The 20,683-nt window shown below is 39.7% G+C and overlaps 1 protein-coding gene across 1 annotated transcript in view; it reads left to right on the forward strand.

The window, feature by feature from the left end:
* Positions 1–383: 383 nt before the first annotated feature.
* Positions 384–20,683, forward strand: part of pparab (peroxisome proliferator-activated receptor alpha b) — a 29,821-nt gene continuing 9,521 nt past the window's right edge. Inside the window, exons 1-5 of the mRNA XM_058408305.1 lie at positions 384–561; positions 9,127–9,372; positions 11,241–11,398; positions 12,879–13,017; positions 17,319–17,518. Coding sequence (XP_058264288.1) covers positions 9,168–9,372; positions 11,241–11,398; positions 12,879–13,017; positions 17,319–17,518 — 702 coding nt within the window. The 5' untranslated portion in view covers positions 384–561; positions 9,127–9,167. The remainder of the gene's footprint in view (positions 562–9,126; positions 9,373–11,240; positions 11,399–12,878; positions 13,018–17,318; positions 17,519–20,683) is intronic.

The following is a 20,683-nucleotide window of genomic DNA, read 5'->3' on the forward strand; positions in this document are numbered from 1 at the left end:
TTTAAGATTTTTGGGGGTCATTCTGATGCTGATGCTGATCACATAATGATAATAGGTGACTCAAAACACTGATGTCCCAATATATCCAGGATATACTGGATAATGTAACTGGTATACTAACGGTGAGAGAAAAAAAAAATGTTTTGCCTTTTTTTGTTTTTAATGGTGTTCATGCTCAACAGTGAGTTTAAACGACACTATCTTTGTATTTCACTCCATCCTCCATGTCCGGATAATGGAAGCCCAATCTCGGGGGCGTTGTGTGTGCTCGCCCCTCATCCTGCATTCCTATTGGCCCAGACCATAGGTGTGTCTGGGAGGGGGGGACGGGACGTGCTCAAGCGTTTCCACGGCGACGGCGCGCGCTGCCTTTCGTGACGCGACTTCCGGGCGTTCGTTCGGGTTTCGCTCGGCAGGCGGCGGGGAGTGGGAGAGAGTTTGACAGCGGCGGACAAACAAGGACGCGTGGAAGGAGAGACACACGTTTGTCTGGTTCTCCGCATGGAGCCCTTTCTCTAACCTGCCGAGAACTCCCGCACTATGGACGCCCCGCAACTCCAGGTATACGTCTTTTAATTCAGAGCTACTCGGTTTATTTACAGTGCTGTAGTGTAGTAGGAGTAGGCCTGTAGTGATAAGAGCTGCGTACTAACTAACACACTACTAAACAAACCAGTCTGGGAATCATCACTCAGTCAGTGTGACACAATAATACAAAAAAAAAAATTCTTTTGTGTGTGTTGTTGATGATGTCGACTTTATTTATACTTCCACAACCTTATGCAACAGAGAATGCAAACTTTCGAATGCAAACATGCCAGTCCTCTATCCTGGCATCACTGCAGTCTACTCTTCTGTAAGGCTGTTTACTAAAGCCTCTGCTTAAACCACATGAATGGGCTTTTTTCTCCTCCCCAGTACATTTTGTACGAGTTTTATCCCACACTAACACCTGAGACCACTCTTCAAGTCTCATTACATAACCCCAGAGGCGCTGTGATTGCTGCTCCAGCACTCCTTTCCTGCACATCCTCTTATCACACATTCACATCTGCTTGGATTCACCGCCCGGAGTCATGGTCCTTGTTGTGGAAATAAGGAGGTGTTTTTACTTTTTAAAAGGATCCTAACAAACCAACTAGGCTAGGTGTCTCATCTCTTTCAAGCAAGGACAGTAGAAAGAAGAAGACACATCAGCTTCCAGTCTGCAGTCTGGTTGAAGATTGCATAAGAAAATTGCAAGTCGGCGGTTTTCGAAAGGACTGACCTACTATGTACAGTATCAGCCTTCTGTTTTATCGTGCATTAGTTTTGCTAATGCATTCTGGGTTAATTAGAGGCAGATAATTATGCTAATAGTATATAAGGAGCTTTTAATTTATGCAGTCACCTGAGGATTATTAAAAGGTAGTTGATGGAAGAAAAATTGCGCTCTGCCAACGCTCATCTCTAACCTACAGCTTTTTGCCAGATAATAGTGAGAACTGATATATAGCAGCAGTATCAAAGCAAGGGATATGTTAGACTTTAACCCCAAATTATAGCACTTGATTATTGATTTACTTCAGACTGACGGAGAAGTCACGGTTACTTTAGTGTTTGGATATGAAACTGATATTGTTTTTTTTTCCCCTATTTTATTAAGCATGGAGGATATTCTGTTTATTAACCACAGTGGCAGACAGGCAATGTCTTGGACCAGTTGTGATTATGCTTTAAAAGGTAGTTAATATGAAACAGGGTGTTGATTGAAGAACCCGGGAGACTGTTTCCCAGTGCAACTCCTTGCTCTATTGCAGATGCACTCAATGCACTTTAACAGCCCCAGCTCCATTCTTATTAAAGTTGTATGCAGCGGGGTCCAAATCTCTGAGAGCATTAGAGGCTTGTATTTTCTAATTTAATACAACAGTTTTCATTGCATAATAATTATTTTATTCACAACAACTTGAATAAAAAGTAGAATCTTCACAATAGAAAACAATTTCAGATTTTATTTTATTTATTTATTTTTATTTATTTTTGCTTTAAAGACAGTGTGTACTCGAGCTGGCGTGAACTTCACACGTTATCTGTCTATTTCACAAATTTGTTTACGTTTCAATAAGGACTTTCTATTTGTTTCACATTTTAAATAAGAAAAAAAACTTTATTTTAAAGTGCATAGATAAAACATCCTTATTGTTACCTAAATTCAGCATATAACAAAACGTAAGCAAAACATTGTTATGCCATTTCTAACAAGAAGCAAATTTGATGTATTATGAGTTTGTTATTTGCAGTGAAAGCTTCTGACTTTGCCTGTATACTTCTACGTAAGTATAGAAGGGATGAGTTGGACAGGATTCTGGTTGGGATGAGTTGGACAGGATCTGTCTCTGCTGTTCCTGCTGGAGTGAAGTGAAGTAGTGTAAATAGAGGACTGTCAAGGACGGTTGTTAAAGCAGACTGGACATGAAGCAGACTGTCATTTTTCTTAGTGGGGTCCTGCTGAGTAAATAGCCTGAACAGACCTGCATTGCTCAGAGCTTTCATGGTGCATGCAGAAGACTCAGTTGCTTTTCATTTATCTCTCTGGGTCTTACTTCAGTCTTCTTTTGGATCAGTTAGTTACAAATACTCTCTTTCTATATATATAATGCATAATACATGCACAAGCTATTTATACCATAAGTGTAAAGTGATATAAGAAAGTAATACTGGAGACTAGTCTACTGTGACAAATAAATAAGCAAATCGATTTTCCAGAAAGTCCTGTTCTGCAGTTTGAATTGACTTTTTTTAGCATCTCCTGTTTGCTCAGGTCTGAACATGTCACTGAGTTTAGCGCTTTGCAGCAGTGTGCAATGGCTTACTGCATCTTGCTCGATTTTCTTGCATCTCTCTCTCTTGGTTTCTCTCTCTCTCTCTCTCTCTATCCCTGACCCTGAGACAGTTTCTCTCTCTCTCTTTCAGTTTCTTTGATTCTTTCGTGCTTTGTGAGACTTTGCTCTGGCAGGCGTGAGAAAGAGCGCTTTAGTTTGGAATCTGAGCTGTCTACTCAGGCCCCGCTCTTCGCTCTCACTCTCTTTCAATGTACTATGCTACCTACTTGTTCTTTAGGTTCTTTTTTTCCCCCCAAACAGGACTTTCTGGTTCTGCTAACAGTCCCCTCTGCTTATCTGTTTCTGCATGTCAACATACATATTTGTTTCTATATGGATAGTGGCTTTACTTACAAACCCATGGATAAGTGTGCATGTGTGTGCCCTCCTTTGTTTGCATACTCTTGTGTTATTGAGCTCACATCTCATCACGCAAGTAAGTGAAGTTTATGGTAGCAAATTGCGCTTGGGTGTTTGCTCCGTGTAATTAATTTCAGCAAGCTGGGTTTTCTGGTGACGTTAGTCATCAATCATGCTAACGTGTCTGTGGCCGCTCTCGAAATATTCCGAGTTACTATTTAAAAGCGTTTGGAGTTGGGATATAATATCTGAGTGTTCTTCGTACCTTAACACACTCATTAGGCGTTTAAAAATTAGCTAATGAATCACGTGTAATGGAGTATAGAGAACGTTAAGCCGTTACCCCCGAGGACGGTGGAGTTGTAAATCACTATAAGTGAGCTATGGATGGTGAAAAATCTCTCTCTCTCTCTCTTACACTCTGCACAAACAGACGAACAATAATAATGCCGGTCTCCTCACTCACAAGAGAGAAAAGATTTTTTTTCCTAACAATTAACAAAACATAATATATAGATAACTATACCAAAAACAGATGTATTTATACCGAGTCCTAGCATACTAGTATTCCTAAACTGTGGCCTGAAAGATTACAGCCAAGTGTCCTCATGTGCCATAGCTAAGAAGCTTTCGAGTGTATTAGTGATGTCCACAGCACTAGATTATGACGAGCCCTCCCCTTAAAACAGCGCACTGGAAAATGTAACAGGACCCTTACAGCTGTCCAGCCATCTGTAGCATTTGCCACCACAGTCTGGCCTTGTTGTAGGTTTTACCATAAAACCAGATGAATACAAATGAAAAATCAAATGAGGGAGCACACCCACTGTTTCAGCACTTTTTTTTTGGTGTCTTTGCCAGGTAAAACAGGACGCAGTGTAAAAAAAGCTTTTCTGGTTTGGTAGCTTTTGTTTTTTAATTTGGCTGACTGACTAACAAGGTGTAAAATAAACTCTGGTGTGTGCGAAATAACAGCGATGTCCTTCAGAGGAAGGACATTAAATACAGCTACCATTTCTAATGTCTTATTTTACCTCTTTCAGATATTTTGAATTTCTTTTTCCACATGAAAGCCTAAATGTGAGTGTTTATACTGTATAGTGGCTTACTGTGATTGTTTATGAAGACCTTGTACTGTCATTGGTTTACTAGCCACAGGCTGCTTTCAGTCTCCACCCAGCAGTGCCGTGTGTTGAAACCTGCACCAAAACTAGTCCCATGGCTGTGATTATACACGAGAAGCTATTTGATCCTGAGTATGTCTGTCTCATGTCAGGAGATACTGCATATGCTAAAGAATAAAGGCACAAGTATGAACAAAATCCCACTTAACAAGCTATGGATGAGTTTTTTTATTGCCTTTAGCTTTGGTACATTTTCCTCACATCATTCCTTGAGGTCTAGTGTCCCTTTTTTTTCAATAGTGCTCTTGTATTCTTGTTTCTGATTGGTCAGAAGGTGTTGATTCATTTGCTATAGCAGTAGTGCCAGATCAGAGATGTATATTAACGTGCTGTATTATGCGAAATACACAGGGACTTGTATGATTTCTCCAAGAAGAATTTATGTAGTTGTTGCTGTGGTGAAGCTTAGGGGAAGCAGATACTTGTTTAGCATTTTGGAAGAAGTCTCCAGTGTAAAGTTGTTCCTTTGCTTTTTCCCTCGCATGACAGGGCAGTTGAGATTTCCAGGAAAACAAGACAAGCTGCATTCTTTTTCAAGAAAGAGAAAAAAATCTGGTTGAAGGAATGAAGGTTTAAAGCTGATATTACTTAAGTAATAATAGTAACGTGTAAATCGATAAAATGTATGACATTCATTAAATAATAAAAAATCTCATTTGCAAATAACAAATAAAGCTCTTTAAGACCTGTTTTTACTGGAATATATGAAACGTCTTTGTCGCAACAAATCACATCACCTGGTCTTTCATTATTTTCCTATAAGCCAGTTGAATTCTTTAACATTTAACGATTTTGCTTTGCACAAAACAATCTATCATCAGTTTAAGCATTTTAAAATGGCTAGTAATAATAGTTCCAGCGAAGCCGCATGCTCGGTTGGTGTGTGTAGTGCAGAAGGTGGTGAAAATCGGATAAAAGTACAAGAACATTATGAACCAATTGGAGCATGTTGCATTTTAACAAACACGTCAAATAAATACTAGACTAGAAACAGTAGACTTTAGCGGATGGGTGAAGTGATTGTTCTATCAACAGCTTACTGTATCTACATGTTCACCTGTCATGCAACAGTGAAGGAGAATTTGTTCTCGGGACCTTTGGAGATCACACTCTTCGATTCTAGCACATGAATGGGTTCTCTTTGTGGTGTTGAATATTCCTGAAGCTGTGAAAGGTTTTAAAAGCAAATCTGCAACGTTCAGATACAAAGTCTATAGGAAAATCTGTGAATTTGATGTTGTTCTTTCGGCTGCTGCCTGTTTGGGGTCACCACAGCAGATCGTTTGGTCCGCATGTTTTGATTTGGCACACGCCGGATGTGCTTCCTGACGCAGCCCTCCTATTTAATCCTGGCCTGAGACCGGCACTGAGAGTTAACTCTCGAACCCGGGCTGTGGAAATGAGAGCACGGGATCCTGCCGCTGGACCACCAGGAGGCTCTTTGTGAATTTGATAACTTTGTTTAATATTTTTGGCACTAACACATACACTGTAATATTAAACTAAAATCTCTAGGATCTCTACGATTTTTTGTTTCTTACAAACTGGATGAAGTGGTATATTGAAGAGTAACTGTTGTTAGATTCTGTTGCTGCAATCATGGGCCATGAATCAAATGTGTGGCAGTGTACAGTATCATTGACTTGGGCTGAGTGCAGTTAACCTACAGTATATATAACATGGTTATCATTGCGAACCAGTTACTCATTGATCAGAAGATTCATTTTGGTTATTCTGTACTTGTATGCATTAAAAATCAGTGCCAAACAATATCCACAGCTACCATGGTTCTCATTTCACTCACACATCCTGGCACCAGTGCAGAAATCAAGCGTCATGTGAGACACTGTGGGTCTCTCCAATCCACATGACAAGCAGAAGAAGAAAACGGAGATGATTAAGAGAAAATTCCAGATAACACAGATGTTAAAAAATATTGTGCTTTATTGCACTTTTGAGACTGGACCAGCTTGGTCTAGACTGTTATGCGTAAGATTTAAATTAACCATTTTTACCAGTACATTGGCAGAATGGAAATGCACTTATCAGACAGTCAGTATAAACAAATGACTTATTTTCTTGCTGCAAATTTTAGATGCATCTCAGTGAGAAAAAAGGAGTTTTAAATCAGAATTTTCTTACCAAAAAAAAAAAGGTTTTTGTTCAATTGTAACGTTTCTATAAACATGTTATAAATATATTGCCCCTAGTAGGCTAGGTAACTTCTTAATTTCCCAAAATCCTGAGTGTCTACTTTCATGTGAGCCATTTACCACAAAACAAAGACATTCAATGCTGAACACAGTCACAAACAACACAGGTGGAAATTCCATTATATTAAATGTTAAGTCACATTAGATTCAAAACCTTATCCTCTACAGTTTATGAGGTGCTGTATGTATATCTATTTTTATATCACCATCCTAGCCACTTAATTGCAATAAGTAACATATCACAGCAGTGAATGTGTTTAGAATGAGACGTCATGGGTCAGGGGACTTCTCCCTTTTAAAATACAACATTGTACCGCATGACAAAGCAGTTCCCTAAACTTTGCACTCACATGACCAGTTGGCTGGAAAAAAGATAGCTGGATTGTCACCTCACACAGTTTGCTGTTGACATTGAACAAAGGTTTTAAATGGGTGCTGGAACTGTAGTCTCTGCTTTTAAAAAGCAGTCCTTCAGACCCTCAGAGAAAACACCCTGCAAATATACATTTATTTGTCTCTATCTTAAATCCCTGTTCAGGCAGTGAAAGAGTAGAATATAACTACAGTAACCCTCATATGGAAATGTTTGGCTCTTAGGCAAACCTTGGAATACTGAAATGGTCAGTTATTTAAAATGACCATTAGGACAAGTACAAGAGCACTGTTGGGGAGAAACCCAGCTTTAATGCAAGAAGACGTTTCTGGGTCCTGGTTTCATGGTCATGTGTACAGTATGCACAGCATTCTCCTCCTTGCATGTTAATAATTCAGTAACGTCTCACAGCATTGGAATTTTAGCGTGTCCTTTATTCTGTAATGTTGCACAATTAACATGTGTGAGGAAACTTTTACATCCCAAGCCGTGGTGAAGACTTTCTGATTTAGTTAACCAGAAACGTTTTCTCTTAAAAACTGTATTCAATATTTCTGGACATATAATGAATATTTACAAATGCATTTGAACTCACTAAACTTAATTACGTTTTAGTTGTGGGTGGATATACTGTGCGCCTTTTGTGTAGACAGATATGCTATCAGTGTCTAAAGTCCAATTAAGATAATAGGTTTAAAATAATGCACCACATGCATCACTGAGAGAGACTGAATGAAATACTGTGCTCTGTATCCAGGAGGCTTTGTGGCTTTGCATTATAATGTAAATGTAATGTTAATTATATGCATTGGTGTAAAGAAGACTATAAACAATCGAGCCTATAAACAATTCCCTATCCCTACACATTATGTACAGTAGACAGAAACATGGGGCCAGTACAAGATAAAACAAAGTCACTATTATGCAATACATGTTGACCTCTCGCAGCTCCGAGGTCCTGAGTTCAAATCCTGAGCTCGGGTTACTCCCTGTGTGGAGCTTTTATATTCTCTACGTGTCCACATGGGTGACTGGTGGACTGATAAATTATCTGTAGGTGTTCTCCCAGACTAGACTCTGGATACTGTGACCCTGACCAGGACACATATCTCATTTTTCTTGCCCGTTGTTGAGGACACCCTTGTTGTGTCATTGCTGAGTGAGTTGATGACATTGTGCGTCCCTAGTTCACAGGGTCGTCTCCCACTCGGTCACTCGGTAACTCGGTCGCTTTGCCCTGTGACAGACAAAGCTCTGTTGTCTCAGCTAGTGATCCTCAGCCTCCTCCTCTTGTTTTTCTGTGCTTTCATTCATTCAAACTCCCCTTCTGTCTTATTCCATCTGACTTTCTGGACGTAATAAACTAACAAATTCAATAAGCAGTTTTATTTGACAAATTCAATAACCAGTTTATTTGACAAGGCTTGAGTCTAAATTTCCTTATTTTTCAACATATACCCTCTACACAGCCTCTCTTGCTCTGAGTGCTGAACTTCTAATGGCCCACTACTCCACGCATGAACTCTTTATGATCTTTTTGTTGGCACTTTTTTAATAGCATAGCACATTCTAAAGCGTAGTGTGCATTTGCCTCAGCAGTGTGTAAATAGTGTGGCTGCCAGATGTAAATCAACTTCAGCGTTAAATGCAACTTGGCTTATCCTGACCTATAGAGACCCATGCATTCTGCTTTAAGTGCACGTTAAATATCGACAGCCTTGGCCCCGTTTCGCTTGTCTGCTTAACTTCTCCATCAGACAGACACAACACAGACACTTGGGTAAGGATATTTTGAGTGCTCGCATCCCAAGTTGAATACAGATAAGGCTGGAAATAAAAGACAAATCTCAACCCCTGACAAGGTTAAACTGGTCATCGGTTTTAAACCTTGTCCTGATTAATGAATTTTCTTAGTACAGATTTGCTAAGGAGTTCGAGTGAACGCTTAGATAAATCAGATTTCTTTTATGCTAACCGAGGTCACGCTGAAGAAACATTATCGCCCGCTTCTATACTGTACGCGATAATATGAACATTTATAAGTGTGATTTAAATCTGTAGTAGTCCTGCAATCTGTTTGGTTTCATAACCTTTGAATGAAGTTGACCAACCACCTCTGTTACTGTGTGCAGGCTGATGTGTGAGTTGGCTTCAGACCCGGTCCACCATCGACATGGTAGACATGGAGAGTCCCTACAGTCCTCCGTCTCCTCTGGAGGACTCTATGCTGAACATCCCACTCTATAGGGACTTTGTTGGTGCAGGAGACCTACAAGACATCTCAGAGTCCATCAATGAAGAGGCACTCAGCAACCTAGATGTGTCCGAGTACCACTCATCCGGCCTGTGCTCCAGCTCCGAGAGCTCCACCGTGCCAGGTAGGAAACTAGCAGTGGAACCATGACGTTATGTCCGTCTCATATTGACCAACTGGATGGCATTCTCATCTATTGTTACTCAAAAAAAAGAACAATGGTGCCTGCAATACAGTATGAGATGTCTCATGTGGATATGATTATCAACCCAAAAGAATAAATGTAGCTGTTTTGAACAAATATGAAATTGATGCCTTCCTTTCTTCACTTTGTCAAAAGAATAGAAATCAGTGTGGTCAATATTTATTTTATTTAATGCAGCTAAACATTACACAGTAGCATTATCTTTGCACTCGGTTACATGCTTGACCTTTGTCCTTGCTCCTAATCATAAGGAAAGCTTGGCTAAAACTAGCAGTTGCTTGTCATGAACGTAGAAACATAGAAAATTAAATCTTTCTTGTATTTCAGTGGCTTGTAGCTTAAAAGTGTCTACAGTGTCTGCAGAATCGTCTCCAAGTATAAATTCACATTCAAAATAACTTCAGCTGCATGACACCAGAGAAGTGTTGGAATATCTTGAGTAAATATCAGTCGATATCGATGTCTCTCTCCTACACACTCTTAATGAAAAAAAATAAATAAAAAGGTTTTCAGTTCAGGACATGGTGCACGTGTTAGAGCTGATAGGCGCGACTGTGACATGCGGTAAAGACAGTTATGCAAAGGACACAAAAAAAAATGAATAAATCACAGGTTGCAAGGCAAACATTTAACTAAGAAGCAGGGTGTGTGCGGCACCCAGCCAACCTGAGAGAGAGAGAGTTATAATATTGGAAATGGGAAGAGGAATAATATTCATTCTTATTGATGTACAACAATAAGGAAACGCTGCCAAACAGGTTTAGTTTATTGCAGCATAATCTAGTGTGTTGTTTTTGTTTTTTTTGTTTGTTTTACTGTCGTCTGTTTATTAAATGCTAAATGATTCTTTAAAAAATTATGATACAATAATGCAGTATCACGGTTCATGCTGGTGTTTAGTTTCATACATCTGGCCCTCAAAAAGCCATAACGTAGCATGAAAAAACCCGTACGTTTACTTTTCTGGAAACAACAAGCTAGGAGATGTTTTCAAGCTCTGTATTCTCTTTCCAAAATCCAGTATATTTCTGGGTTTTTTTCTTACGTCACAGAGTATTATTTGCAACATTAAGCCATTTTGATGCAAGACACCCTGAACATGTGTGGCATTGAAACAAACTTGGAGTCCATGTGTCTCCTTTACTCTAAAGCTACTTTTACAAATACAGTGACTTTCTTTCTGCATGTTGCCAGTCGCTGGACTATGAAGTCGCCAGGAGACATTCCTACTACCGGTTGCCATAGTAATAAATTTATCTAACCTGCATTCCACTTAACAACAAATCAGTTTTCTTGTTGCTGAAATCTCACATTCTGCAGGGAGATTTGGTGTTTTGTGTATTAAACTCAGCAGTGTTTATCTGCATCATATCATATGAGATGAAGAAGAAGCAGTGTGTGCTCTTTGCCACAGATCACGTGTGCTTTACTGTCTTCACACCTTTTGTTCGTCGCTGCAACAAGTCGCTCCATATTTGCATAGTTCAGCTTTTTCTGATTGTGTCAGGTCACTGGACACACCCACCCATCACCTATCTAGTCGCCAACTGTCACTCATGTCATGTGGAAGTGTCCAACGATCTCTGTTGGCTTTTCTCTGTGAGTCGTGTGTGTGTGAACGTAGCATTACTATGCAAGCAGTAGAACATTACAAATGACGGAAATGTGTTTTGAGTGTATTATTTGTTACTATATGATACAAAGCAAAGTGTACTAAATCTAATGTGAGTAAACTGATTTGATTTTTGTGTGTGTGTGTGTGTGTGTGCGTGCTTGCACGTCAATAGATGCTCTGACCCCAGCATCAAGTCCATCTTCAGGTGTGTGTGGTGCTGTAGCAGGACAGGAGGAGTTTAACTCTGCTTCTCTAAACCTGGAGTGTCGCGTATGTGCAGACCGAGCCTCGGGATATCACTATGGCGTTCATGCCTGTGAGGGTTGCAAGGTGAGACTTGCTCTGAGATCCAAACATTTCCATTTGCACAAGAAAAAATGTTTTGTTTATTACACAGTAATTGGCTGTAATAATGTTAGGAAATAATTCCATGTTAGTTCGAATGCTTGGAAGAAGTAAATGATTACGTGCATATTGTGTGCAGATGCATCAGTTTTAGGTTCAAATGTAATTCACCCCCAGAGACAACAGAAACAGGCACATACACTGTCTGGTCACTTGCACGCACACACACACACACTCCCATCTACTCCCCTGCGCATGCACAGGCGTTACACACACCACCACACACTGTTTCAGCTGGACAGTCATGTCCATGGCCCGTGATTAGGCCAGGGCAACCACGTGCATGCTGTCTCTCAGCTGGACTTGTGCCCCCAAACATTTTGTCCTCAAATCAACCAACACACACATGCACATATGCACGCACACACACACACACACACACACATATCCACTGCTCTGGCTGTCCCTGTGGACATCCTGCACTCACTATCATCTCACTTTCGTAACTTTGTGGAAGTATCTTGGGACAGAGTGGCTAAACAGAAGTGAAGAAATCTCTGGTTAATGTCCCTCATCTGCCTGCCAGTCAGCCTCCCTTTGAGTGTCCACACTGCTGGCACTGGTTATTGGTTATTAACTGTTTATCCAGATTGTGCAAGTTAAGAGATTTCAAGCTTGCTACGAGTGTGTGGCCTGATGCCTGGGCTTGCACTTGTCTGGTATACTGATATATAGCAGCTTAATCATGCACAGTCTGGGTAGAACCCCAGGTGGGGCTTTGAATGGTCTTATAATTTATTGCTGGTTTGAAATCGAAATGATGTAAGTCATAAGTCTCAATGCTAGAAGTTGCATTTAGTACACAATTACACATTTATGTCTTGGGATTTATTTCCCATTAAGTAGGTGTTTCCTCAGGGGCCCTTGGAAGAGTTTTAGCTTCCTAAAGGGATTTTAGAACTGTGTATAAAACGTTGTAGAGAGTTCTTTGGAAGATTAAAACTTCAACTAAAAGCATTTCACTTGGAACCTTTTATTAAATGCTGCAGGCTTCTGGATAGAGCTTTTAAAGCCAAAAAAATTATTTTAGGAGGAACCTCCAACAGTTGTGTTATATCCACTTACATGTAAACTAATACATAATTCAATATACTGTAAGAGGAAGTACATGCTATTTCAGTCTGTATATTGAAGTTAGTTTTCATGCACAATTTATTATTTTTATCAACTGTTCATAATTTTTTAAATCTCAGTGTAACTAGCTCAGCGTAACAAGATACAATACAATCTGATAAATAAAAATAGAGAATAATAATAATAATAATCTTTTTTGGGGAGAGTAAAAAATTAAATAACAGTTTGAAACAGTAAGTAAATTTTGTCAATCTCTACATTTGCCATGTTTGGGATGCCTGATATCAAATCCATTAAACATTGTAAATTCGTAAATTTCTGTTCTCTTCAGGGTTTCTTCAGGCGCACAATCCGCCTCAAGCTGGAATACGACAAGTGTGAACGCCACTGCAAAATCCAAAAGAAGAACCGGAACAAGTGCCAATACTGCCGCTTTCAAAAGTGCCTAGCTGTGGGCATGTCCCACAATGGTCAGTGCTATACTATTAACACACACAAACACACACACACACACACACACACACACACACACACACACACAGTGCTTGTAGATAACACACTTAACACAAAACACGCACAAAAAACACACGATTGTTGACCTCTCAAGTCTGACCGGTCAGAAGGTGATAATTTTTCTATTAATTTTCTGTGTTATGCTTTTCTATGTTATGTTATGTTTCTATGTGTTATGCAGTGTATATTTATGCGTTATTACACATTATAGCTTGTATATTAACAACTAATGCAATGCTCATATAAGGATACTAAGGATCTTTTTTAATGCCGTTATTTATCAAAGAAAAAATGTATGAACATTTATTTACTTAAAGTTTTATGCAAAACAATCTTTGGAACAGAGGTGTTTGCAGTTGCTCAGTAGCCTCACAACCTTTACTGAGAGAGTGAGAGAGGGAGGGAGAGAGAGAGAGTGTGTGTGTGAGAGAGAGAGAGTGTGTGTGTGAGAGAGAGAGAGAGTGTGTGAGAGAGAGAGAGGGAGAGAGAGAAATACAGCTATAAAGAGACAAAACATATCGCGTGTCATTGTTTAATAAATAAAACATTTAAAGACGTGGTGTTATCGGAAAATAGTCGACTCCATGCAGGCAGTACACAATCCCGTCTTTGGCTATTTTCTTAGTATAGCATGTCCTGTTGTATTTTAGTCCTTACATTAGTAATCTGTGTATATGTAGATAAGAAATACCTCCACAATTTCCACTGAACCGTCTAGTTACCAACCCAAAACATGGAATATGGAAATATCTATGCCTCAGTCAGGTACCTCTTGATCTATTTGTTTGATGGCACCTGAAACCGTAGAAGGGGTACTCTGGAGGTTGTGTTGTGTTGACATTATTTCCTGCACTCTTCAGATCGTAGCAGGGGAAAAAAAAAACCTTGTAACAATAGGAACAATGGAGGAGCTTCTAAGTATGATTTCCTTTTGCTCAGCATCTGGTTTTATGTTCGGAAAAAACATAAGGCATGTGACCAAACTGAACTTTCCAGGTCTTCCACTATGTTGGGTCAGACACTACTGATGAAGATTGCAGTACTGTAAAGTCTCTATTTAGCCTCTGTTTAGTTGAATGGGGAGAGACCAGTCATGCAAACCAGACAGATAATATCATTTTGCTGGCTCTAATAAAATAAAAATATACTTTTTATGTGAGCAAAAGAACTTCCTATTCAACATTACTCAGTCTGAGTAATTATTCATGGTGAAGCTCACTTGCCATAAAAAGAAATAAGAATAAAATGTGGTTTCATGAGCTCACAGATTAATGTATCATATCGTACCACAGTGTCTAGCAAAGAACAATACCGCGGAGACACAGTTTGGCCTGTGAGTCAGAATTGTCTTGGTCTGATGATCCAAGCGTGTAACCTATCCTGTCTCTTCCAGTGACATGGTCTGTCACATGACCAGCTTGTCCAACACTGAACATGATACGCTCAGTCCATTATTTATCAAAAGATTATTTATCATTCAGAATGACACTACTGCTGCTGCATGCTGCTGTGGATAAGGTGACATTTTATTACTATGATATCAGATGAAATCCTGGTCTCCTGCTACCAGAGTAACAATGTAAACAACATTCAAGTTATCGTGGAGCCATTATGTGAGCTTAGTAATGTGTACCATGTCCAAGCACATTAATTTTCCAGAGCGTCTCTTCAGTAGATCAGATAGCAGTTTTCAGTTAAGCTCTCTCTCTCTCCCTCTCTCCTTGTGTTTTATTACTCCCTAACAGCTTGTGTAGGTTAATCATTAAAATTAAAGGGACACTGTATTCCATTGTTCTACTTCCATAATTTTTAAAAGAATTTCAAGTCTAAAAACAATTGTTGGTCAAAGTGATTTATTCATTTTCGGCATTACAGATCTGCACTTGTACTTCCCCTTGTTGACATACTCAGCACTCTGAGGACGTGTGCTCTGAATGTTGTGCTCCCGAGTCCTTGACCTAAAAAGCTTTTCGTGCACTGACCCAGACCCCCCCCACCCCACTTTTATGTACACGTCCAGCGTGGCATGCTGACCCTCAACCCCCGCTGTACACGGCTTCAATGGTGCCACACTAAAAATAGCAGCAGGGGTGAAGGGAGTCAAAGTGACATCATGGAACAGTGTCAAAACAGACTGTGAGGGTTCAGGAAACATGCGGGGTCAAACCACCAGCTGAACAAGCAGCGTTTAAACTTGCTGAATAATATATAGACCCCAACATACTATAGACATTATGCCTTTTATCAGTTATAGTTGCTAGTTGTATTTTTAAGTAATAATAAGGGTGTTAATATTATTCATAATTGGAAACTCAAGATGCATTTATATTATTTAAATAGACCGTTCAGAGTGCAAAAGATTTGACTTGAACGGCGAAACACTGGTCAGTTTGCACATTTCATAATAATCAGCATTTTGTATGGAACATATTCTCATGTTCAGATGTGTGATCTTGCAGACTTACAATCTCCATCTGTTAGAACAGATGTTTTAAATTGAGTCAGGGTGTGTTAAATCCCACATAACTCATACAGTATATCTGGCAGAGCTTCAGTGGTCACAGAATGGAAATGACACCTGGCTTGTTTTGGCTCTACCCTAAACTTCCTCAATGCACTTGTTCCTATGTGACTCTATGCATTTCTTTTTATTAAACATCTCAGTTTTGGACAGCACAGATAAGGTTTAAGCTCCAGTCAGCCTTGAAAGATGTTGAAAGAAAATTGGTTGTACCATATGTACAGTACATATAAATTATACATTCTTCTCTAATAAATTATTCATGCTGGACTATGTGAAAAGTCACCATGTGGTGTGATGGTGCTAGACTGGCCAAAGGATCAGTCCACTGAGAGTCACTTATCAAATGTTGCTACATCTGTAACATCTCCTGGTGCTTCTTCAGCCACAAAAGCTCCACCCGGTAGCTATAATGTCTGAACTTTATGAACTAATATAGTTCTTTAGCTATAATAAAGTGCAAGATACTGTGTATTTTAAGCTGATTTGCTGTTTTAGAGGCAGCTTTTATTAAAAAATTAAAGAGCTAAAATGTTCCATTTAGTTAGGGTTATGCCAATGAAAAGTTCTCTGAAGGATAGTAAAGCAGTGTGTGTGTGTGTGTGTGTGTGTGTGTGTGTGTGTGTGTGTGTGTGTGTAAAAAATAATAGGTCTATCATTCCCTCCAGGATTTCACTGATTTTACTGGACCTTTTTTCAAAATTATGATGAAACTTGCTTGTTTTTGTGCTTTTTTTTTGCAGAACACTACTTAACTTGTCAAAACTGCAAGCACAGGATTCTTCTTTAAAACTCCTACCAGTAAAGACATATATGTACTTACCTTTTATGATAGCTGTGCTATGGTTGAACGCATGTGAACCGAAGAGGGCTTTGGCTGAATGTGTGTTGTGATGTCACACAACAGGGTCTAGGCCCCAAGCTGCGTAACATTTACAGTCATTTTGGAAAAATTGCACGCTGCTCTGAATATCATGGAGTTTCCTTGATTTTGTGGTCATTTCTGTAATCACAAAATGGAGGAATCCTGGAGGGACTGAGTAACAGCCAATCACTGGGATTAGATGTGATTAGATTTAGAGATTTTGTAATCCAAGTAGGCACTGGATCTCATTCTAGTTGACTGTTAAAATATATCACACATTATTGAGCAAGTTGCTACTACATTAATCTCCTGAGTTCAAATGTTTAGCTCTTCTGGATAGTAAAAGTGAATTATGTACTTGGGCAGCCTCAGCTGATAGATGGAGCCAGTCAGTAAAGTTCCATTCCCGATAAAATGATGAAATGAAATGTCAGCCGACGTCTTAACATCAGCCAAATGCTGGGTCACGATGAACTCATCACATGATAACATGCAATGATTTTCATCTTTGGATAGAATCCAGCCTAAAATTTGCATTACGCCACTCCTTGGGGTCTACTACCAAGACACCAGAGCTTTGCAAATAGTGTGGATTTGCAAATAGTGTGTTCAGCTCAAGACTATTAAGTAAAAATGTGATTTTATTTCTGTTTATAGTGCCTTCATCCTAATACAAAAAACAGTGATATGCTCTGTCATACTATAACTTCAACCATACCACACTCATGCATATATTTCCAAATAGGAATGTTGCAAGCAACTTATTTATTTATTTATTTATTTTAAATTCTGATCCATTAAGTGACAGTCAATAGTATAACCATTCAGAGAATGCTCCTGACCTCAGTCATTGTGCTGTTTTTTTCATACAGCCATCCGTTTTGGCCGAATGCCCCAGTCTGAGAAGTTGAAGCTGAAGGCAGAGATATTAACTGGGGAGAAGGAGATTGAGAATCCTAAGCTAGCTGACCAGAAAACTCTGGCCAAACAAATTTATGAGGCTTATCTGAAGAACTTCAGCATGAACAAATCTAAAGCACGGACCATCCTGACAGGCAAAACAAGCACACCAGTAAGATTAGCCTATTGTTGTTGTTGTGTATGTATATCTATATGCATCTCTTTCTCTCTCTCTTATTCTCTCTTTCTCTCATTCTGTCCACTCTTACAGTTATTTTTTGTGTGATATTTCCTAGTGAACCTTGTTGCTTCTGTGTCCATAACATAATTCCAGCAATCATGACCCTGATTTACTGCCTATAAATGAATGATCTAAAATGAATCTGAAATGCGGCCTTTTTATCAGACTCCTACACACACATAACGGTATGAACTACCTACTCCCGTCCACACGCACACCACTACTGTCTGTTTCCAGTAAAAGCATTGTTCTTAATCATAAGTCTTAGTCATATTTGAGTTCATGACCTCATGACTGTGTGGTTTTGCTGGGTCTTAAAATGCTTTAAAGTATAGCTGTAGCTTATACTGCACTTGGAAAAAAATCTTATGTGTCTTAACTTCCATATGCATGCTAAATATGATTCTCCATGGTATTTTCCATCAGATCAGCTTAATATTATTTTATGTAAATGTGACCTAGGAAAATATGCTGCTATGAAAAAATGTCACTACAAATCATCACAGATTAAATGCTCTGTAGATGGTCTGGGAATCAAATGTAGCTTTTCTGTAGCTAACTGCCTCATGTTGACATCCAGAAGCAGGTGTGAGAGTTTCAGTTGAAATTTAAATCACTTTTGCCCCATCCTGTGAAGAAGGGAAGCACTGTTCCAGGTGAGGAAACCAAAAATGGCCTCAACACTGTTTGCTCTACATTATTTACAGTTATGCATCAGTGCTTACCTATGTTATTTGTGGAAGCATACCGTTTGAGGAAACCTTCTGTTTGAGCAAACATATAATTCTCACTTCTTCAAACATCACTGTCTGACAACACTGTCATGTACATAGTGTACAGTTCTTCATTTTGTTTTAAGATAAATTTGCCTTGTGCACCTGAAGGTGCATAGTTATGTTAATCTTGTAGAACCTGGAGAAAGTACATGGTTATGTTAACCTTGTAGAACCTGGAGAAGAAGGTCCAGAGTAATATTAACCTTGTAGAACCTGGAGAAGGTGCACAGTAATGTTAACCTTGTAGAACCTGGTGAAGGTGCACAGTAATGTTAACCTTGTAGAACCTGGTGAAGGTGCACAGTAATGTTAACCTTGTAGAACCTGGTGAAGGTGCACAGTAATGTTAACCTTGTAGAACCTGGAGAAGAAGGTGCTCAGTGAGGTTAACCTTGTAGAACCTGGAGAAGAAGGTGCACAGTAATGTTAACCTTGTAGAACCTAGTGAAGGTGCACAGTAATGTTAACCTTGTAGAACCTGGTGAAGGTGCACAGTAATGTTAACCTTGTAGAACCTGGTGAATGGGCACAGTAATGTTAACCTTGTAGAACCTGGAGAAGAAGGTGCTCAGTGAGGTTAACCTTGTAGAACCTGGTGAAGGTGCTCAGTGAGGTTAACCTTGTAGAACCTGGTGAAGGTGCACAGTAATGTTAACCTTGTAGAACCTGGTGAAGGTGCACAGTAATGTTAACCTTGTAGAACCTGGTGAAGGTGCTCAGTGAGGTTAACCTTGTAGAACCTGGTGAAGGTGCTCAGTGAGGTTAACCTTGTAGAACCTGGTGAATGGGCACAGTAATGTTAACCTTGTAGAACCTGGAGAACGTGCACAGTAATGTTAACCTTGTAGAAACTGGTGAATGGGCACAGTAATGTTAACCTTGTCAAACCTGGTGATGGTGCACAGTGATGTTAACCTTGTAGAACCTGGAGAAGAAGGTGCACAGTAATGTTAACCTTGTAGAACCCGGAGAAGAAGGTGCACAGTAATGTTAACCTTGTAGAACCTGGTGAAGGTGCACAGTGATGTTAACCTTGTAGAACCTGGTGAAGGTGCTCAGTGAGGTTAACCTTGTAGAACCTGGTGAAGGTGCAGAGTAATGTTAACCTTGTAGAACCTGGAGAAGAAGGTGCACAGTAATGTTAACCTTGTAGAACCCGGAGAAGAAGGTGCACAGTAATGTTAACCTTGTAGAACCTGGTGAAGGTGCACAGTGATGTTAACCTTGTAGAACCTGGTGAAGGTGCTCAGTGAGGTTAACCTTGTAGAACCTGGAGAACGTGCACAGTAATGTTAACCTTGTAGAAACTGGTGAATGGGCACAGTAATGTTAACCTTGTCAAACCTGGTGATGGTGCACAGTGATGTTAACCTTGTAGAACCTGGAGAAGAAGGTGCACAGTAATGTTAACCTTGTAGAACCCCGAGAAGAAGGTGCACAGTAATGTTAACCTTGTAGAACCTGGTGAAGGTGCACAGTAATGTTAACCTTGTAGAACCTGGTGAAGGTGCTCAGTGAGGTTAACCTTGTAGAACCTGGTGAAGGTGCAGAGTAATGTTAACCTTGTAGAACCTGGAGAAGAAGGTGCACAGTAATGTTAACCTTGTAGAACCCGGAGAAGAAGGTGCACAGTAATGTTAACCTTGTAGAACCTGGTGAAGGTGCACAGTGATGTTAACCTTGTAGAACCTGGTGAAGGTGCTCAGTGAGGTTAACCTTGTAGAACCTGGTGAAGGTGCACAGTAATGTTAACCTTGTAGAACCTGGAGAAGAAGGTGCACAGTAATGTTAACCTTGTAGAACCTGGAGAAGAAGGTGCACAGTAATGTTAACCTTGTAGAACCTGGAGAAGAAGGTGCACAGTAATGTTAACCTTGTAGAACCTGGAGAAGAAGGTGCACAGTAATGTTAACCTTGTAGAACCTGGAGGAGGTGCACAGTAATGTTAACATTGTAGAACCTGGTGAAGGTGCACAGTAATGTTAACCTTGTAGAACCTGGAGAAGAAGGTGCACAGTAATGTTAACCTTGTAGAACCTGGAGAAGAAGGTGCACAGTAATGTTAACCTTGTAGAACCTGGAGGAGGTGCACAGTAATGTTAACATTGTAGAACCTGGTGAAGGTGCACAGTAATGTTAACCTTGTAGAACCTGGAGAAGAAGGTGCACAGTAATGTTAACCTTGTAGAACCTGGTGAAGGTGCACAGTAATGTTAACCTTGTAGAACCTGGTGAAGGTGCACAGTAATGTTAACATTGTAGAACCTGGTGAAGGTGCACAGTAATGTTAACCTTGTAGAACCTGGAGAAGAAGGTGCAC

Source organism: Hemibagrus wyckioides, linkage group LG14 (assembly GCF_019097595.1).
Source record: "Hemibagrus wyckioides isolate EC202008001 linkage group LG14, SWU_Hwy_1.0, whole genome shotgun sequence".
NCBI lineage: Eukaryota > Metazoa > Chordata > Actinopteri > Siluriformes > Bagridae > Hemibagrus > Hemibagrus wyckioides.